The following is a 22,061-nucleotide window of genomic DNA, read 5'->3' on the forward strand; positions in this document are numbered from 1 at the left end:
AGGCCCGCAAGGGCAGCTTCGTGGCGGTATGGGACGTCGCGAGGAGGAGATTGGTCGGTACGTCATCCTAGTTAGCTCAGCTCGTGGCTCGGCGGGGACAGCCAAGACTGTGAGAAGAAGAGGTCGAAGAAAGGTATGTGTTAAAAAGCTTGCTGTTTTTTCTGTGCATACTGCAGATTTCAGAATAGTATGTGTTTTCCTTCATCAAAGACACCCATGTTGATGGGAGGTGGTAGTCTAAGTAGGGTCGTTGCTTTGCAAAGAAGAGGAAAGACAGTCGTACGAGAGAAAATAGAAAAAAAAGGGAACTTGTTCGTTGCTTTTTGGCGCATGAGAGAGAGAGCGAGAGAAGTACTGGATTGTGTATTTGAGTTGGCGAGTGGGCATGTTGGCCGGTTAGTGCTGGACGCGTGCGGTTGGCCGGGTGTAGGTAGATGCTGCAGGCGGCCCGGCCTGCCAAGCCAGGCCGGGCAGCGCCTATGCCAGGCGGCCAGGCCAGGCCGGCGCCCAGGCTTACGCAGGCGCCCTAGCCAAGCCCCTGTAGGCGGCCAGCTTTATGTTGGCAGGCGGGCCAACGCAGGTAACGGATGGCGCAGGCATAACCTGCTGTGAAGGCGCCGGCAGCCACTTCAGGCGTGGACAGCATCCGCCGGAGGAAAAGCATGCACTGGCAGCTCACCGACGGGCGAATCCAGGAGGAAAGAAAAAAAAAAAAGGTGAAAGCACACGTTTTTTTTGGGCTTTCTCTTTTTGGAGTTTAAATTTTTTTTTCAAAGTTTTAAAAGAACCCTCCTCCAAGGTTTCCAAGGTGGTTTTTTTTAAAAAAAAGACAATAGAATATATATATATATATATATATATATATTCATGAAAAAAAACAAAAAAAAAAACACAAAAGCAAAGAAAAAGCCAAGCATAGCTTTTGGGAGCTTTTAGTTTTTTTGGGAAACCTTTATAAATCCCCTCAAGTGGGCTTCTTGCCACACATCTCTCAAGTTTTCAAGCTCTCAAGCTCTCAAGTTCGCTCGCACTTTCATTGTGCAAAGATCGAATTCTCTCTCCACGTACCCTCTTCACAATGTCGACCCAAGAATCAGAGTTGGAGCCCCTCGTGGAACGCGAAGGCTTGCCGGCTACGGAAGGTACCGACGCCGATCTTTTTGACGATTTTGTGTCAAAATCAGATTTCCAAGAGTTCAAAGTAGCTCTCGAAGCTTTTCGACGGAACGTCAGGCACAAATCGCAGCCTAGATGCATGCTTTGCAGAACTCCATCGCTCTCTTAACCACTATCCTCTCTACTTTCTCGGGTATGGATACCTTGGCTTCAACTTTAGGCCCCAACATTACTCCGGAACCGTTCGGAGGCGAGCAAAAGCAGCGAACTAAGGAGATGGTGGACACGTGGCTACATAAGTGGCAAGTTCACTTTCAGTTTCATCCATATGATGATGGAAAGAAGATCCAGTTAGCAGCAGGTTTCCTGTCCGGCAAAGCTTTGCTTTGGTGGAAGGAACTCAACCCTAAGCCAACGACTTGGGCACAATTTGAAGACGTTTTCAAGAAAGAATTCCTCAAGAAAGAGGATGATTACGATGTTGTTGCCTGGTTTTCAGCTTTGACCATGACCTCGCAGCACCTCACTTATGAGGTCTACCTCCAGAAGTTTCGTGACTTGCAGATGAAAGCTACAAAGATGGATCCCACTACTCTTTTGGGGTTTTTCGTAGCTGGTTTACCAGACTCGTACCGATTACAGGTTAAAAATAACAAATGTAAAACATTGGACGAGGCCATTAATTCAGCTCGTATCTATGATGATATGATGGTCTCTTCCAAGTCGAAACCCGTTACCAAGTCGAAACTTGTTCTGATTGTCTGTTCAATTCTAAAGTATTTGGCTTGCATGATCTTCTCCGAGTTTATGGAGAAGTGAATGGCCATAAAATTCACATTCTTTTAGACCCTGGCAGTTCGCACAATTTTGTTAACTACAAACTTGTGCAGAAATTGAGTCTTGATACGACACTCAGCGACCATACCTATGAGGTACGTCTACCTGCGGGAAGGCAAGTTTGGGATCGCAAGGTGGAGATGCTTCCAATCCAGATTCAAGACTACAAAGATACTCTGGAATGCTATGTTATGCATCTGGAAAATGTAGACTTGTTATTAGGGATTGAGTGGTTTAAGACTCTTGAAGTCCAGATAGATTGGTCTAGTCATATTTTTTCTTTTCAGCATAGGGACACCAAGTATAGTATTTTAGGTGATTGTATTCATCCCTCTCAGGGACCTCTTGTAATTACAATTGATTTTGGAAATATAATGGATTCTTCTTTGTATACTGCTTTCCATTGTGTATTGATTCCACTTTCTTCTTTTCTCATCCCTTCCATGGATGTAAATGAATTGAGTGTGTTTGAAAGCAAAGAATTACAGAAGATACTTGATTCATTTCAAGATGTATTTCCTAAGAAACTGCTATCGGGTTTACCACCTGAACGGGCAGTAGATCATCGTATTGACTTGATCCCTGTGCTCATCCTGTCAGTATTCCATCTTATAGGATGAGCCAAGCCGAGGAACATGAGTTGGCTAAACAACTCGAAGATTATTTGAGGATGGGCCAGATCCGTCCAAGTAAATCACCTTGGGTGCACCTGTGTTGCTTAGGAGAAAGAAGGACAATACCTGGAGAATGTGTGTAGATTACAAGAGATTGAACAAGTTGACCATTAAGAACCGTTATCCTCTTCCTAGATCAGATGACCTGATTGACCGGTTAGCAGGAGCGAAATATTTCACGAAGATAGATTTATACGAGTTTCTCGTATTACCTTTAACCAATGCTCCAGTCACTTTCCAGCAAATGATGAACGATCTTTTTCGTGAACATTTGGGAAAATTTGTGGTGGTGTTCGACATCATGTACTTGGGACACAAGATCACTAGAGATGGATTGAGCATTGACTATGATTGAGTTCAGAAGGTTCTGGACTGGCCTATACCACGAACAGTGAAACAACTTCGTTCTTTTCTCAGTTTTGTTGTTTTTCTTCAGAAATCTGTACGGGAGTACTCTCAGCTCACACTACCGATGACCGACTTATTGAAAGGTCGTGGAGGTAAGTCAAATCAGCCTATCACTTGGAATAACGATTTGGATATGGCCTTCAGACTTTTGAAAGATAAAGTCAAGGAAGCACCTATCTTAGCATTACCTGATCCTAGTCGGCCTTATGTTCTTGAAACTGATGCCAGTGAATATGCTATCGGGACTGCTTTATTTCAAGATGGTAGACCGGTTGCTTTTGAAAGTAAAAAGCTAGACGACACTCAATCTCGTTGGCCAACCCTTGAGAAGGAGCTTTATGCTGTGATTCATGCTCTCAAGGTTTGGAGACATTATTTATATGGCTCCAAGTTGTGGTATTGACTGATCATCAGTCAATCAAGTGTGTGTGTGATGCGGATGTTTTGAGAGGAAAGAAAGCTCGTTGGGCAGAGTTAATGCAAGATTTTGATTTTGAGATTCGTTATTGGAAAGCGTCCATGGATAGTATTGCAGATGCGCTTAGTCGGATTAGAGAGGTGAATACTTTGTCGTTCACCGAGATTTCTATTGACTTATTTCAGTCATTGAGAGGGCTTTGCAGGACTGATAGTTATTTTGGTCCATTTTGGCAGAAGATCCAGGACGGGAGCTCATTGATTGACCAAGACTCGATGACTGAGCAGTCTACCATTCAGGCTGCAGGAGGCCAGTGGATGATTCAGAATGGTTTGCTATTCCGTAATGACAAAATTTGTGTACCATAGATCTCGGACATTAGGTCCAAGATTCTTAAGGAGTGTCACGATGCTCCTTCTGCTGGACACCCTGGGGTACATAGGACACTATCATTAGTGAAACACAGTTTTTATTGGCCGAAGATGAAAGGGTATGTAGAAGATTATGTTCTCAAGTGTCAAATTTGTCAGGCAAATAAAGCTGGACGCTTTAGACAGGCTGGGTGGTTGCATCCTTTGCAAATCCCAGGTAATAAATGGGAAAGTATTTCCATGGATTTTATTACCAGATTGCCAAGAACACATCAAGGCCACGATTCTATTTGGGTTGTGGTAGATTGCTTGACAAAAGTGGCTAGATTTTTACCGACCCGGAAGACTATTACAGTTACGCAATTAGCACGGCAGTTTATCGAGCAATTGTTTAGACTGTACGAGTTACCGCAAGACATAGTCAGTGATAGGGACTCTAAGTTTACGAGTGATTTTTGAAAAACAACTTTGAATTTGATTTCCTTAGATCATCCTCAATCTGATGGCCAGACTAAAAGAGTGAATCAGATTTTGGAGGATATGCTTCGAGCATATGTATCCAAAAGACAGAGTTCATGGGAGGATTATCTTCCTATGTTAGAATTTGCATATAACAGTACTAAGCATACGAGTATAGGGTTTAGTCCTTTCATGCTTATGTATGGTTTTCAACCAAGATCACCTGTGACAGTAGGATTCTCAGGACTTCAGCATGATGCAGCACGTAATTTTTTGCAAGATATGCAGGAAATGTTACAAGTTGCGAAGGAATCTATTAGAAGTGCTCAAGACCGAGACAAGTTTTATTCTAATAGACATCGTTCACCCAGAGAGTTCTCTGAAGGAACGATGGTATATTTGCGAGTTCCGAAAGATTCCCAGACTTTACGGACAGGTAGATCTCCGAAATTATCCCCTAGATATTGTGGACCATTTCGTGTTACACGACGGATTGGTTCAGTTGCATATGAATTGGATTTGCCTTCTCATGTGAAAGTTCATTCTGTATTTCATGTCAGTCGACTTAAGGAAGTACTGGGTGGAGCAGATCAGTTAGTTACGCCTCAAGAAATTATAGATGTCGAGAACATGACATTTGTTCCGCACGAATCTGAAAAGATTCTTGGATTTCGTGAACGAAGATTGCGTAATACGCTTATCACGGAATACAAGATCAAGTGGAAGGATCGTGTTGAGGAGGACGCTACATGGGAGACATTGACTACTCTTCAGAGAGATTACCCTGGCTTTTTAGTGAGCTCAAGAGTGAGCTCTTAGAGGAAGGGAAGTATGTCATGTGCACAGTGTGTATCTACCGTGTGCTATACGCATGCAAGACTAGTTTCGAGGCTTGGGGAAGCTTGGAACTAGGCAGGCTGATTGACAAGCTGAGTTAGGGAAATACTAACGGGCGGACACCCAAGTATGGACGGGCGGGCGGCCAAGTGTGGACGCCCGATGACCGACCAAGAGCCTATAAAAGGGTGGCCAAGGTTAGTTATTGGGATATAGAGAGTCGTGAGTTTTTGAGAGCTCTATGGTCTTGGAGCCTGGATCTAGTGCAGATGTGCACCTGCTTTATGCAGCCGAGGCGGGCAGCAGTCTCGAGGCCCGTGAGGGCAGCTTTGTGGCGGTATGGGACGTCGCGAGGAGGAGATTGGTTGGTACGTCATCCTAGTTAGCTCAGCTCGTGGCTTGGTGGGGATAGCCAAGACTGTGGGCTTGCCCACGGCTGTCATGGTTGGGTGGTGAGTCAGGCCGGCACCCCCTTGCTTGTTTGTTTGTTCGTTTGTTTGCAGGATTCGAGTTTCGAACCAAGAGCGATCACGAGGGGATCCGTGGGGATTTGACAGTCGGCCAGTCACATGTCTGTGCTGATGGGCCAGTCGGCCAGCCACTTATTGCTCCTGCCAACCTCTGACATCCCTCCACACCACTGGAAAATGAAAAAAAAATAGGAAAAAAATACGGGGAGTGAGGAAAAATGATAAAACACCTCATAAGGGCAGGCACACCCACAACAAAGGCCCTGGTGTATAAAAATAGACAGGAGATGACTTCTAACACCCCCTCTCAGCTCTTGGCTGTGAAACCAACCACAGGGAGCTGGGGTGCCGCCTGAGCAAATCCTGAGATAGCGACTTCGTAAAGAGGTCCACCATACTGTCCTCCATCGAACAGAACTCTAGCAAGATGTCATCAGCAACGATCTGTTCACGAACAAAGTGCCTCTGGATGACCATGGGTTCCTCTAGTGGAGCTTCCAAGCACATGACTCCTTCCCGTTCCGGTTTACAGGATCTCTGCAGGCTTTCTGGTCATATTCTTACTGGGGACACATCCACTATCCCAGTTCACAGTGAGGGCAAGATGGAGATAGTTCCTGATGGCAGAGGGGGGAAGCATTCCTCCCAGGTGTTGTATGTTCCGGCACTTGGTTTTTATGTGTTGTCAGTGCATCAGGTTTGCAAGGCTGGCGTACGGGTGGAGTTTGATGAGCATTTTGTTGCTCTCTAGGACAAAGCAACAGGCCAAGTGGTTTGGGAAGGCGGAGTGGAGAATGGAGTTTACAAACTTTCAGCACTCTCTCTCCCAGGTCCTCAAGTTTGTGATGAGTGGCAGTCTGGTAATGGCCACTTAAGTGTGGATACGCTGCAGGTGCAGGCTTTCCGTGACCAGATGGTGGATAGCTTGCCAGTAGATGGTAGCAGTTGGCAGGAACTGTCCAGTACTGATGTTGGTAGTTCTTGTGTTCGTCAGTCAGAGGAAACTGAATAGGTCACTTATGCTCTGATGTCTCGTAGTATTCGGGACAAAGAACCTCCAGTAGATGAGGATGTTCTTTCCACGGGGACCTTTCGGCAAGCCAGGCAGGTGGCAAGTGATTACTTGCAGAAGGAGGTGGTTTCTCCAGGCTTTGTGGTTCCGGATTCAGAGGGGGTGGTTGACAGGTTTCAGAAGGCCTTGCGTGGTCTTCAGCAGGTTTCCAGGACTTGTTTTTGCACTGTAACAGGTGTCGATCCTTGTGAGCAGTGTGATGCCTCTTTTACTCAAAAGCAGAATGGTTCATTGATCTGGTTGATGGACACCAGATTGGACGGGAGCTTCCTGATGAGGCAGTTGAGCTCATGGTTGTTGCAGATGTCTCTTTGGGAGGCAGGATTGCGTTTCCTGTGGTTTCTACGGCATGCGAAGGATCATGGACTCTTGTACATAGGAGGGGGATTATTGGATGGAGTCCGACTCCACGGTTGGAGTGACTCAGTTTGGGGAGGAGATCCGGACACGAGGGGATCTACTTCAAGCCCAGGAGCAGTTTTATGGAGCAGTAAGAAGCAGTCATCTTTTGCCTTGTCGAGCACAGAGGCAGAGTACCGGAATCCACTCCCGAGTATCCGTTGCGGAGAATCCTCCAATCTCCTCCCTGCCTGAAGAAAATGAAACATCGGTGTCCATCACCTCCAGGTGCACAAAAGCCGGAGTCTTCATGATTGCTGCTGAGGAATCTTCACCCTTCTCGGTCTTCTGCTTGGGACACTGTCTCCAATAGTGGCCTTTCTCGCCACAATCATTACAGGTCCTCTCTGCCTTCAGTTTCTCGCGGTCAGCGTCGGACTTCTTCTCAGAAGAGTTCTCCGATGAAGCCTTCCCTTTGCCCGAGTTACGGCCTTTCGACTGTTGGCCAGTTAAGGCCTCCGAACCTCCACCCTGAGGAGGGTTCATGAATCGTTCCTCCTGGTCCAGGACCATGGGCACAAGCTCCTCCCACGTGATGGTGCTGAGCTTTCCACTGGTAATCAAAGACGAGTAAAATGCTGAGTATGAAGAGGGCAAATGTGACAGCAACGTTATGGCCATGTCCTCTGACGATATCTCCTTCCTAGCTTGAAGAACTTCCTGCTGAAGAGCTTGCAGCTTGTTAATATGCTCCCGCATCGTCGTCGACTTTGCAGGGTTCATAACCCGCATCTGTACTTCCAAGGAAATCCTCTTCATGGGCGATACCTTGTTGTAAAGAGAGGCCAAATGTTGCCATATACCTCTGGCCAGCGTCATATGCTTTACATGATTGATTACCTGCGGTGTGCAGTTGAGAAAGATAAACGAACGGACCCTGGCGTTGACACGATCCCACATCTGTGTCGGAGCCTCCCGGTCCTTTCGGGTCGACGGTAACTCCCCTTCCTCTACTTCCGGCCGTGGAACACCAACAACGACGAAATCTGCGAGGTCGTAAGACTCCAGAACAGATTCCATCATAACCTTCCATATGCCGTAGTTACTCCCGTCCAACTGACGGTCCACCGAGAACGTGGGGAGTGTCGGGATCTTCACATGCCTCTCGGCCATCTCTAGTAAATCTGCCATCGCGGGGATGTACTCTGAAAAGGGTGGGTGGGTGGGAACAAAGAAGAACTAATACCTGCAAGTGGCTGCCCAGCAAATCAGCCCGCCATCCTCTTGCTTCTCCTCTTCCCGAACAGTCCGAAACAGTCCACCAATCAGCCACACAACAGTCCCCCTCTTGCTCACACAAATCCCAAGAACTATCTAGAGCCTAGGGCTTTGATACCATGACAGAATACGCAGCGGAGATGATGACCAAATCTGGGAACACGAGCAAAACGCATGCAGAAAAATACAGCACAAGAGAGAGAGAGATAGAGGCGTGTAACTCTGCTCTATATACACAAGAAGATCCCGGGGTTGATACACAAATGGTATGGGGGCTGGGGGCCTATTTATATGCCCCCATATGAGCAGTCGGCCTGCTGAAAAAGGCACTCCACGACTGCATCAACAGTCGGCCCTCAATAAATGAGGCCCATGATTGCATACATCCAATCGGCCAGCAGTACAGAGGTCCACGATTGCTGTTGGGCAGTCGGCTAGTCATATGTCTGCTGATGGGCCGGTCGGCCAGCCACTCAGTGCTCCTGCCAACCTCTGGCATCCCTCCACACCACTGGAAAATGGGAAAAAATACGGGGAGTGAGGAAAAATGATAAAACACCTCATAAGGGCGGGCACACCCACAACAAAGGCCCTGGTGTATAAAAATAGACAGGAGATGACTTCTAACAGATCTTTCCCTCTTATCAAAGATAAGTAGGAGTGGATGTCACATGCGTCCGTCCTCGGACACATGCGCCATGACAGTTGTGGACACTTCTTGTATGCATGTGTTTAAATAGAGTTAGCTGAAGGGTAAATTCAGTAGTTAGCTAGTATGGAGTAGAAAAGTGCAGATTTGGGGCAGTTTTAGACCAAGTTGTAAAAAGGAGACTTCTATTAAGTATGAGTAGACCTTAAAAATCACGGCTGGAAGCCGGAACAAAACAAAACCTCATCCCAAGTAAGCATGTGTAAATCAACCTGGCCAAAGGGCCAAGGGTTAGGTATCTTTTGAAGACATTTAGCAACATGATTTTTGGGCTTACAAAAGGCTGGCCAAATGAAGCAGTTAGACAAGGAAGGATTTCTCCTATAAAAAGGAACCCAAAATTTCTACAAATCTTTTGCTAAGAGAGAAGGAGAAGATCGATCAAGTCAAGATCAGGTATACTGCCTGAACAACAGCATTAACATGAATCAGTTCAAAATTGGGCTTCGTGCTCTATTCAAAGACAGAGCTCCATTTTTAGCGAATTCATTTTTACATATTCATCTTTTGCATAATATATAGTAGACTAAGTTATCTTTCATTGTCATCTGTCTTCTATCTTATTCTTTGCATATATTCAATTTTACCCATATGAGTGGTCTAAAATAGCACTCTTCCATTAGTGTACATATGAAACAAGTATGGCTGAATTTGCAATTTCACTTTGCCACATCCAGATGAGGATGATAAATTGAAGAGAAATCAGCTTAGTGCCCATATTATCGAATAGAGCTCGCCAAAAGAGACTCGTAGTCCTTGGGTTTTTGTGCCTGACAATAGACCAGGATATGCCATGATGATGCTTAACACATCATGAAACGTCCAAGGATTTATAATATAATGCGTCAATGTGTTCGTTGGAAGTGTCAAGAGGGTATTGCCAAGCTAGTACGCGCTCGCATAAACCTCCAGAGTGCTTTGTATTCTAGTAATCCCCAAAACCATTAGCCATATGCCCTCATGTAAGTGTCCGATGAGCAAAGAAAGCACTTGGGAAATACATTCAGTGTCTCCATACATTTCTATAAGACTCTTTTTGTTTTTTGGGCTTTAAACTGCCACCGATTCATGAATCCTTGGGGGAAAAAAATACAAAATGGCGAACTGCCGGTTCATAATTCTTTGGGGGGGAAAAACAAAACGGCCTTGTACTTATGCACTAATGGCCGCGCCAGGCCAAGGTTATATGAACACTGAAAGCCGCCCACGCTGCATGCCAAAGGTCCGCCCAAGAACCCAAGAAGACCACCATAGAACCGCCCACGGGCCCAAGGGCCCAAGGGCCGCCCATGACATACCCCACAAAAGCGCAAGGAGCCGCACCCACAGGAGAATCGAACCTGCATCACCATGTGAAGGCTCTAAGGTGCCTCCACTAGCCAAGATACCCAATGCTGAACGCGTGTCAGTAAAGGTGATCGCCATGATCATAAACAAGGTTTTCTTCTGGAACCTGTCCGACGCCGATAACAGCTTGACGTTGTAGATGGCAATAATGCTTCTGATGATGGCGATGACGACGATGATTTTGTTGTAGTAGGCACATGCAACTCAAGGTTCTCTCTCTCTCTCTCTCTCTCTCTCTCTCTCTCTCTCTCTCTCTCTCATATTATGTGCATACAACTGAAACAAATAGAGGCTTTTCAAAGCTTGTGTAAAAAAGAAAGCTTCTCTCTTCTGATGCTCATAGGCACAACCAACTGAAGTTATTTCAATCCACACTTCACTTTATTCATAATCTTATCTCCTTTTTACAAAGAAGCCACTAAGGCTTATATATAACCTTGAGAAAAGCGATATAGCTTTTAAAAGCAAGGCTTTTAATAGCTTGGAAAAGCTGTTAAAAAAAACTGCTAAAGCCTTTTTCCTTTGTAATAATGTTTGATCCCACAAATTACAAGAGCCTAGTTCCACAAAAAAATAATGCCGACAATAACCCTACAAAACAATGTCGACAATTTGAAGAGCCGGGAAAAAAGATCGCTCCATGGAAGCCCACTAAGATCCAAAAAAACCTAGTATCCGCATCAATGTCGCCATAGACGACGCATACAAATAGATGGAAACTTGATCGATGCTGATACTTGATGGCACGCACACATGTATTTGGTCGAACAAGTTTGAAAAACCCGAGAAAAATTTTCCATCACAGTGTGAGCTAGAAGTATTCAAACCATATGTTCCACTTTGATGGTCTTGCGAACAGGGATGAAGGCTGTGTGTTTGTTGAACTTGTGAATGATGGTCCAAATAGAATGTCTTTGGCATATCCATAATGAAATCCATTGTTATACTTTCCCATGGTTGAGAGGGAATAGGCCAACGATTGAAGTAGACCTAGAGTTTTAAGCTTGTTGAATTTCACCCTTTTGCAAGGCAAGCACTATGTGACATTATTCTCAATATCCCTTTGTATATTGGGCCAAAATAAATACCCTTCCAAAGCTCGCATAATCCCTCTATGCCATGCATATGGAGGCGCATGACACTCCTCCTTGTTCTTGAGATTTCCAAACATACAAAAGCAATTCTTTATCAGAAGATACCCTTTTTGCACCATGTAGGACGGATCTGCAGTCCCCTGCTGTATGTAGGCACAACTGAACGATGTGTGGGAAAAAATAAAGACGGTTGACGTACCCTCCAACTTCACCCCCCCCCCCCCCCCCCCCTTGGCCCCAAAAAAAAGGAGGAAGAAGAAGAATCCAGCATATCTTGCAACATGCAACGGAAGTATTTGGAATTTGAGGATCCTGTAACACAAATGCTCACACCGTCTTTTGTATCCCGAGTTTCATGAGTTTAGCAATCCACTTTAAGACTTCAAACTTTAAGAGATTTGAGAGAGAGAGAGAGAGAGAGAGAGAGAGAGAGAGAGAGAGAGAGAGAGAGAGAGAGAGAGAGAGAGAGAGAAACTGTACACCGTTTGGGATCCCTATCCCATTACCGGAATAGTGTTTGCTTTATTTCTTTGAAGAGTGAAACCGGCCTTCAGAAATCTGACGGGCGGTGAAACAAACACTCGCACATAAAACACTTCAACGCCATTGAGAACCTAGAAAAGGAAAACAAACAGGGGGAGCTAGAGTGCTCCTGCAAACAGTACACGGACACCGATTGGCCCCAAAACGCAGTGGCGTCCCTTGCAATATTTCTTTAATTGATTATAAGAGCTTTGATTACAATAAGGCTGGGAACTCAGCCGTCACAGTAGAACTCCTGAAGCCTGCAAGTATCCTGCATCGTGGCTTCATATCCACTCGGCATCCACAAACAAGTCCAGCCATCGTTCACCTCAAAAGACTCTCACACATTGAGTCTGCATACAGAAGCTTTCTCCCATGATCAGGGCTGCCACAACCATCCATAGCTCTCACACTATGAACAGCATCACACCCTGACACATCCAGTGCTTCTGCATCACAACACAGACTCCCAAACTGTCTCTCAAAAGAGAACTCGCATCACAGCACAGCATACCATACAGTCGACACACCTGTACCAACCCTCTCTACCTTCCAAGGGTACTATCCACTCTGTCATGGATTCCGTGTCCCCTGCCCAATCAGTAGCAAGGCTGTACCAAACATGTGTCCATTCCTGTACCTTCTGCCTGCATGTGACCTATCTCCTGGACATAGTTTCCACGAGTTTCGGAAACGGGGGTGCGGAGCACGGCGGGAAACAGAGTTTCGGAGTTTCGGCCTTCGGGAAGAAACGGAGTTTCGGTTTTAGGGTTTAATACATACATATATAATTAATAAAAACATTACAAAAGCTTGAAAAATACATCTTTGCTCAAGTTCAATGTCAAAGACTCAAATGATAGATCAAAATTCAGAAATGACAACTGTAGGCTCAAGGCTCAAGCCTCAAAAGAGTCAATACAAAACAGGATCCATCATCCATAATCCATAATCCATATGTATAGACTATAGTAAATACAAAACATGATCAAAAAATATCCATGTGGCTGGCAGGCTGGTAGCAGCTGCTGCTGGCATGACAAAATCCTAGAGCTAAGTGCTCCAAAAATCACTCATCAAGATCATCCATGGAGGAGTCATCCTCCGACTCATAGTTGCAAAAAAACGCGTTTCAAACTTTAGGCTACTCGTTTGAAACGTGCAAACGTTTCAAACGTTTGAAACGCGTTTTTTTGCTGGGCCAGTTTTTTTTTATGATAGAAAACGTACGATGCAGTATCTCCTGGCATTTCAGTTTTGAAAGTGACGCTTGAAAGAGACGTTTCCAGCCTTTGAAGTCTTCCAGGTTTGCTTGCACCCCTACCTACGCACCAGTCCTTCTCCCCCGGCCCCTACGCACCGTAGGTAACAGGTTTGTACTAACCCTAAATCCTGATTTTTTCTGATTTTGGACCAAATTTCAGATTTGAAATTTGGGCATTTTTTGCCAGGTTGCCTACATTGGTGCATGCACACCTTGCCTACGCACCAAGCCTACTCCTCCGGCCCCTACGCACCCTGCTTCTCAGGTTTTTAATAACCCTAAATGCTGATTTTTTCTGATTTTGGACCAAATTTCAGATTTGAAATTTGGGCATTTCTTGCCAGGTTGCCCAAATTTCTTCATTCATTCATCATGCCTCGGGCTAAGGATGCCATGTGGAACCACGTAACTCCTGTGAGCAGATATGGGGGTTCAGGCACAGAAAGGTGGAAATGCAATTTTTGTGCCAAAGTGTCAGGTGGGTCTATTATTAGGGTAAAGGCCCATTTTACAGGAGTAAGAGGGGAAGGCATTGGCCCTTGCAGTCAAGTACCAAGAGAGGTTGTAGCGTCTCTTCAGCAATGGAAGAGAGAACATGAAGCAGCAAAGGGAATTCAGCCTATTGATGATGATGTACAGGATACAGATTCTGTAGGTGATGTGTCCAAAAGAGCTAGGACAGAGGATGATTTGCAGAGTCAAGCAGGTGGGTCTAGCTCCATTCCTGTAGCCCACAGATCTTCATTGCCCACCGTGCCTTCTCTAAAGAGGGCAGGCATTAAAGCAGGCATACAAAAGCAAGCTGTCAAGGAGGCCACACGTGAATTGACAAAGTTGTTTATACAATGCGCTTTGTCATTTCACGTCGTGCGTACTCCTCGTTGGAAGAAGGCCATTAAAGCTATCAGCCGCATTGGGTATGAGTGGGAGGGTCCATCTTATGAGTCCCTTCGCAAAACCCACTTAAGGAAGGAGAAGAAGGCAGTGGAGCTTGAGATGGAGCCTTTGAAGGCAACCTGGCAGAAATATGGATGCACATTGCTTTGTGATGGCTGGACAGACATGAGAAAGAGAAATGTATATAACATTTTGGTGTCCTGTTGTAAGGGCACAATGTTTTTGCGTGCCATTGATGCCTCGGTTCCAGGTACAGTTGTTACTGGAGCATTCATATGGAGACATTTGCGTGAGGCAGTGCTAGAGATTGGCCCAGAGAACATAGTGCAGGTAGTTACAGATAATGGGTCAAATTGTGTATCTATGGGCAGGATGTTAGAGGATGAGTTTCCAAAGATAGTGTGGACTCCATGTGCATCACACAGCTTGGACCTCTTGATAGAGGATGTGGCCAAAATTGGGTGGATTGCCGACCTCTTTAGTACTTCTCGGAGCATGGTGAAGTTTGTCACCAAGAGGCCAAAGGTTTTAGCTATGTTTCGTGCACACAGTGATTTGGAGTTGTTGAAGCCCTCAAACACCAGGTTTGCTTACATGCTCATTGTGGTTGAGAGGCTTGTGCGGGTCCGTACAGGTTTACTCCGCACTGTTGTCTCTCAGGAGTGGATGGCATGGGATGATAGAGAGCATCCCAAGGCAGTAGCATTTGTGCGCGCGGTAATGCGAGACACTTGGTGGGCTGAGGCCCTTGCACTTGTCACGGCCACTCAGCCTATATATAGTGTGCTTCGCATTACGGACATGGAGGGCAGCACCCTTGGACTCTTATATGAGTTCATGGACCGCATTGGAGAGGCCCTAGATCGATGCACTATACTATCAGCTGAGAGGTATGTATCATTGTATGTCATTGTTGTTCTTTTAGTTGCCAGTGGCCACATTATACATTGATATTAATTCCATGCTTCCAAGTGTCGTTGAACAGGATCCAGGACATCAGGGAGGTGTGGAACCGTAGATGGGATTGGTTTCATAGGCCAATCCATGCGGTTGCCCATATACTACACCCACTATGGCGGAATGAGGAGCAGTTCAACAATGAGGAGCTAGAAGAGGGATGGCAGTCTTACATCCAGACCTGGACTGGAGGTGATGTTCAGCTCCTCAGGAAGTTAGAGGATGAGCTCCTAGTATTTCGGAATGGGAGTCATGCCTTTGGGAGAGCCACTGCAGTTTTGAGAGAGACTCAGCTTCAGCCAGTCTCTTGGTGGGAGAAATATGGCATCGGTACTCCAGTTCTGGTAAGTGCCCACTGACAAGTTACAACTTACATGTAATAAGTTTGCACTTTGAAGTAACAACTTAGTACTTACAACTTATATAAGTTGTTTCTTCTTATTATTTATAAAGTTTTCTGTTATCTTTTGACAGAAACGCCTTGCATTACGAGTCCTCTCACAGGATTGCAGCTCTGGTCCATGTGAGAGAAACTGGAGCACATGGGCCCTCTTCCATACAAAGAAGAGGAACAAATTGTCCACTGCTCAATTAGAACGGTTGGTGTATTGTCATTGCAACCTCCGTTTAATTGAGTAGCAAGGCAATCCCATTGAGCCGCGCCAAGTGAATGTCGACAAGATCGACATAGAGAAAGTGAAGGACGTACCAGAGATCCCTGCTGAGGAGCGCGACATCTATGCCATGCTATACGAGGAGATGATGGCACCAGCTACTATGACACGATCACGGGCACCGACATCAGCAGATCATGCATCTACGAGTGCTGAGGCTGAGGCTGAGGCTTCATCTTCTTACGACACAGACTCACATTCCTCAGAGGAGGATGATGCTGAGTAGTTACTAGTTACTACTAGTGACTCTTGACTCTTGACACTTGAGTCTAGAGTTGAGAGTCCAGACTCCAGACATTGGAGACCATTTGTTTTTTCAGAGTTTTTGTATTTGGTCTTTCGGTACAGACATCTGTATTTCAGATTTCAGATTTATCATTTGACACTATTCACTAGTGCTTAGTATGTTGCTTAGTATGTTGTAAGTTGTAACTTGTAACTTCAAACTGGTTATGCTATTAATAATTATATGGGTTTTTGCCATCTATGATCTAATTCCTGATTCCTGAAGACTGCCATGTATCATGTATGATGTATCATGATTCATGTTACATGTATGATCATTGTATGATGTAAATTGTAATCATGTATGATGTATTAAGAATCAGGATTCAGTATGAAATTTGAATCATGGATTCATCATTCATGATGTATCATGATTCATGTATATGAAAGTTGAATGTAGATTTTAGCATTAAACTGTACCAAACATAAATTTATGGACACCCCCCTAAAAAAAACCTGGAAAAAACACCTGAAAAAAAATTTGAAAAAAACTTTTAAAAAACTTTTGGAAATTTGTTTGAAACGTTTTTGAAACGTTTCAAACACGTTTCAAAAACGCGTTTCAAAAAACGTGTGGCAACTATGCTCCGACTCATGAGAGTCAGGCTCAGATGAAGAAATGGTAGGATCGTGGTCCTCTGCCTCTGCTGAAATGGAAGCGATGGATCCCCCCCTCTGCCTCTGAGAATGGGTGGTGCAGCGGGTGTTGTGGCTCGGCACTGTCAGCTCCTCATAAAGCAAGGTGTACATATCACGCTCATTCCGTGGGATCTCTGGGATGAACCTCTCCCTCCTGATGTCGATCTTATCCACATTCACCTGCGAAGGCTCCGGATGTCGGGCATTCCTCTCAAGGAGCTAGAGGTTGCAATAACAAAACACCAATCACTCTAGCTGAGCGGTACTCAGCCTATTCCTCTTCTTTGTATGGAAGAGGGCCCAAGTGCTCCGAGCCATGTTACTTAACTTACTTGTGCGGTTCGAGGTCGGAAGACTCGGAGAGATTCGAGAAGTGGAGGCTGTTTTTCTGGTCCTGCAGGCTGCGAGCAAGGTGTGACTCCTTCTTGCTTGGTAGAGCTTAGATGGCAAAGGTGGAGGCCCCAAGTAGAGAGGTAGAGGGCGTGGTAGAGGGCTGATGTGGAGGTAGAGGAGTAGAGGGCAAGGTAGATGGGTAGAGTAGCTCCAAACAGGCGGCGGAAAGCGGCGGAAAGAAGGCGCAAAATGCCGGCGAAAGAGAGCACGCGGGTTTCTAAACCCTGGAAAAAATAAAACTTGGAAACGCCGTTTCCGTTTCTGGAAACGTTTCCGAAACGTTTCCACGTTTCGGTGGTCCAGAAACGCCGTTTCTGGAAACTATGCTCCTGGAGAAACCCAAAAACATGTTTCCTTGAGAAACCTACGACCTGTTTCCACATGAAACCCTTAGGCATGTTTCCCTTTGAAACTTCTGTCCTGTTTCCATACAGAACCATTCATGGCACCATTCAACAACAGTGCGAACAACGGCATACATCTAGTCACTTGTTCCCTCATGAAAACATCTGGCAACATAGAGATGTCCATAACAGTAGGTCCCTCTCTTCCTTTCTAGTAGGAAGAAAACAATCTGCTCCATGAGCACGCAGCCATGCGAGCTTGCATCACTCCCATGCCAAGAAACATAACCAAGTGACCTGTCCTTGCAGCCAGAAACCCAAGTACATAGCTGAATTTGCAGCCAAACAAAAACAGCCCATAAACAATCCTCAAACTGATCTCAAAACAGTCCCGAGCATTGCTCATGTTCATAGCCACATGCACTGCTACGAAACAGTCCATAAACCCTTTCCAAAACAGTCCCGAACCAAAGCAAAGAGAAGCTGAAAGTTCCATCAGTTGAACGCCATCGACATGATGTCTATGTTCATGAAAAACCAGCCCCTATCCGCCTTTATGTCGAGTGAAACCAGCCCCTGGCCACCTAGGAGAAAAACACGCAGCCCTGAGCGCCTGCAGTCCAGCCCTCCTGTGCACCAAGCGAGAGAGAGAGAGAGAAAAGAGCATGTGCCGCAGCTTCAGCCCTCCTTCTACTGTTTCTCCTGCAACTTGCCACCCTCTAGAAAAGAGAGAACAATCTTGTCGGCCAGCAGTCCTGACCACGTGTAGTCCAAAGCTGTACTTCTTTGCAGCCCAGCCAGCCGCCTAGAGAGAGAAGGAAAACATGCAGCTGTAGCCGGCCAGTTACTAGGTGGTAAACATCTGCTGTGCAGCCCCTGTGTACTGCCTGCCCAACCAACGCACAGTCCAGCCTGCTCTCTGCTCATCCTTCGTGCAGTCCAGCCCACTTGTATGCTGCACCTGCACCAATCCGTACAGGACAGCACCTGCACCTGCACCTGGTCGCCACACAGTCCTGCACCAGATGACGAGCAGCAGCCTGTACTTGGTCGCCACGCAGCCAATCAGCACGTCCTCTCCTTCACGCAGCCACAGTCAGCCTGAAGCGCAGCCCTGTAGCACACCTAGAAGCACAGCCCGCCAGCCCTTCCCATAGAGAAAAAGCGCACGCTCCAGATTCAGTAGGCGCCTCCCAAAAAACATGAGAGAGAAAAAGGCGCATCCTCCAAAAGTGGAGTAGCCTGCCAAAATAGCTTTTGGGCCACCAAAGGTTATAAAACCTTTTTAATTAAAGTCTCTTTGCCCCCTTCACACTTGGGGTTATCCACACATGGGTTTACTTTTTGACTCCAATCTGATGCCATTCACACTGTCCACCATGTCCCCGTGCACACCTGCATACTGTCCAGAAAAAAACACAGGGTCGTGATAGAAGAGACTGGCTGTGGACTGACGATAAGCCAAACACAAGATCTTTGAGGACCAAGAATCGGGCTGAACTGTACACGGGTGTAGAAGCACCAATGATGACCAATCTCGAGCCTATGCACTCTTTCCAATGGATGTAGGAAGGCTGCAAATCTGAGGCTGAGAGAAGGGGCTGTTTGGGACTGTTCTAGACTATGTATGAATGCTGAGTTTACTTTCACCAAGTGGCTGTAGCAAAACGATGAATATGAGGATGCTGAAAATTGTATGAATGCTGGAAACGCAAGGGGTACTGAAGGCTGAATGCTGTAGATGCTGTGTTTTACTGTATGGAGGCTGAATTGCTCAAGCGTTGATGCTCCTATATGCTGATGAGGAAAACGCTGAAGGCTGATGTGCTGAATTTTGCAATCGCTTATGCTCCTTGTGCTGAAGGCTGCAAGTGTTGAGTGCTTCAAGGTTGATGATGATATGAATGAATGGAATGATGCAAACTATTTATATGATCTCTAGATGCTGGTCGGTTGGCTGAAGGGCTGGCCGACTGCATTTGTCTTGGCAAAAATATATAAATGATGTAAAAATGCCCAATAAATGCTGTAAATTATGGGAATAATACTAGATAAATTCTGATGAATGCTAGATGGTATCTGAAGGCTTCTGCCATGGTCTAAATGCAGTGGATGAATGCTATGCATTATGCAGAGTGCTTTCTAATGCAAACCCTAAGGCTTCTATTGACTCTACATGCATGAATGCATCTCTTCAAGTGGGTTAAGGGACTTGGACTGACTGACTGACTGTCTAAGGCTGAGAATGACCTACGTAGCTCGTGCCTGACTTATCCTGGACTAAGGATTACAATGGGGTCACTCCCCCCTCCCCCCCATGCATTGGTTCTTCTTGAACCTGAACGTCTTTTGAGTAAATGTGAAAGAGTTCTTTGAAATAACTTGTATTAAAGTCTGGAGCTTTGAAGAGGATACTTCAACTCTAAAGGGGCAGATAAAGAGGGGTGGTATGTTACATCCCTTGCCAGGATTAGTTGAGGATTGGCAGTCAGTGATATGGACGTGTTACGGTGGGAGCTGGTGGTCAAGGAATCTTACTCAGGTGTGTACTCAAGTAAATTCTCCATTGATTGGGGATGGTCTGAAGCTGTTGAGCCTATGGTTGGGTTGGTGAGTTTGTGACTCCAATCTTAAAATTTAACACTAGAGGGAATAGACTTAACTGACCAGTAGACCAGATCAGTCCAGTGCTAAGTGCTTTCCCCTTATACCCTCACTTCATTTTCAAATGAATGTAGCACTTAGAATGGTGGATTTAAGAGCTAAATGGATAATCAGTAGCAGCTTCAATATCAATCTTACTTTGTCAAGCGGCACCTGTTATACAGTCATAGTACTAATTGTATTTACTTTTGGGTAGAGAAGCCAGCTCGAATATCATTCCAGGAAGGATGTGAGGGCGTTTCTGCCATCAACACCATCATGAGTGTCATGGGCATCAACCTTGACACTCTGCGGCCGGAACCATCTGTTGAAGGGTAATTAATTGTACAATCAAGATCATCTACCTTATTTTTCTCTACTTGTAGACCTAATCAAGCTCTTGATTTTTTCATTAATAGCTTTTTAAAAGGTGGGAATGTTGTGTGCAGGTACTCTACGCCTGGCGGATACTCGTCAAAAGCTGTACGCCCCATTGCCTTGGCAAAGGTGATGGCCATTGCTCAGATGATGAAGAAAGAATTTAACGGCCAAGATCATTCTCTATCTGGCATTGGCGGGGTTGAGACGGGGAATCATGCAGCTGAGTTTCTATTGTTGGGAGCTCATACTGTACAGGTAGGTTGTTGGGTTGATTTAAACACTAAAACTTACTATTCTTGTCTTCAAATGCTGACATGGAAAATGCTGCACTGTTGACAGGTTTGCACAGGTGTAATGCTGCATGGCTATGGTCATGTGAACCAACTGTGTGCAGAACTACAAGCTTTTATGGAGAGGCATAGTTTCAAAACTATCGAAGATTTTCGAGGGTAAGAGGCTTTTTTAAGAAGCGTAGATGTTCTCAGGAGTCATTATCTTGAAGAGAAAATTTAGAGTGAGTTTTTTCTTTGATAGGGCCTCTCTGGGCTACTTCACCACACACATGGATCTGGTCCGTAGACAACAAGAAGCGATTCAGAAGAAGAAAAAGGTCCGTCTCGGTTTGGCATCTGATAAAGACTGGACAGGAGATGCATTTGTGAAGCAGACTGAGACAATGGTGTCAAACCAATAATTTTTGGGGTGAATGGATCTGAGTTTGTTTGACAGTTCTAGAGCAAGTGATGGTCATGATTATAGGACAGCAGAAAAATGCTTTGTATATAAGTCTGACTTCATCATGTGCTGTGTTTGCCTTGCTTGAAGACATTAAGTACCAAGTTTTCATCATTCTTAAGAATGATAAGCAAAAAATCACACTTTTTTCTCAAATAATCAAAGTGTGCAAATGCCACAAAGGTTGTTCTTGATGCTTTCAGCTTTGGATACTAAAGAAAGGTATGTACACCTAGTGTGAGTGTGTGCATGGGGTATTGGAAATGAGTGAATCTTAGCCGTTTATATGGGTGTGTGAGCACACTTACGCGAGAGAGAGAGAGAGAGAGAGAGCTTTGGATTGATGGTACATGGTGGGATGTAATGAATGGTTCCCAACAGGTTCGAGTGGTGGCTGCACCTCTCCTTTCTCATTTGATGATCTCATGGAAGGAGGTGTTGGCACACACAAAATGGAAGCCTTCAGATCAGCGGTTGCAGTTGAATTCTATGGCAGGTGCAGGTGAGGTGTTGGCTGCTTCAGGACTTCTGGAGTGGCCGGAGACAAACTTTTTGAGTGGCCAAAATTCAATAGAATGGCTCAATTGGGACTAGTGAGAATTCTGGATGCTTTGTTGCCACGTATTGGCCGCTTATTGTCTTTTCAGAAAATCCGTCAATATTTTCGGGTTCCACGTGGATATGTACAGTTATGGGAGAAGGTGAGGGAAACACTTACACCGTTTGGTGATATTCCTCAATTGGAGAAACAACCACCTTGATTAGATTGGGCATTTAGAAAGCCTTAGGACATTGTCGAGTGTACAACAAATCAAGTGTACCATATGATGGTAGAAGATAAGCACTGGATCATTAAGAAGGCTAATAGGCTATGAAACATTAAGAAGAGTAGGGC

At 45.3% G+C, this 22,061-nt stretch overlaps 2 protein-coding genes across 2 annotated transcripts in view; both read left to right on the plus strand.

Annotated features, from left to right (window-relative positions):
- LOC147615199 (dihydropyrimidine dehydrogenase (NADP(+)), chloroplastic-like) overlaps positions 1-21,322 on the plus strand; it is a 33,384-nt gene extending 12,062 nt beyond the window's left edge. The window contains exons 4-7 of the mRNA XM_086779229.1: positions 20,273-20,385; positions 20,500-20,686; positions 20,771-20,880; positions 20,966-21,322. Of these exons, the coding sequence (XP_086635355.1) occupies positions 20,273-20,385; positions 20,500-20,686; positions 20,771-20,880; positions 20,966-21,125 (570 nt within the window). The 3' untranslated portion in view covers positions 21,126-21,322. The remainder of the gene's footprint in view (positions 1-20,272; positions 20,386-20,499; positions 20,687-20,770; positions 20,881-20,965) is intronic.
- Positions 14,582-16,137, plus strand: LOC147615200 (uncharacterized). The gene is made up of 3 exons (XM_086778898.1): positions 14,582-15,005; positions 15,101-15,416; positions 15,547-16,137. Exons 1-3 carry the CDS (start codon positions 14,611-14,613, stop codon positions 15,709-15,711), a joined length of 876 nt encoding a protein of 291 aa, XP_086635024.1. The 5' UTR covers positions 14,582-14,610; the 3' UTR covers positions 15,712-16,137.
- Positions 21,323-22,061: the final 739 nt, after the last annotated feature.

This window comes from Cibotium barometz, chromosome 40, assembly GCF_041138505.1.
Source record: "Cibotium barometz isolate CiBa-2024 chromosome 40, ASM4113850v1, whole genome shotgun sequence".
NCBI classification, from domain to species: Eukaryota; Viridiplantae; Streptophyta; class Polypodiopsida; order Cyatheales; family Cibotiaceae; genus Cibotium; species Cibotium barometz.

Bases quoted from the DNA above. Each gene is read 5' to 3' on its own strand.
- LOC147615200 (XM_086778898.1), top strand. From the start codon at position 14,611: ATGGTGAAGTTTGTCACCAAGAGGCCAAAGGTTTTAGCTATGTTTCGT. The intron at 15,006-15,100 runs GTATGTATCATT...GTCGTTGAACAG, and splicing joins ACTATACTATCAGCTGAGAG to GATCCAGGACATCAGGGAGG. The intron at 15,417-15,546 runs GTAAGTGCCCAC...ATCTTTTGACAG, and splicing joins GCATCGGTACTCCAGTTCTG to AAACGCCTTGCATTACGAGT.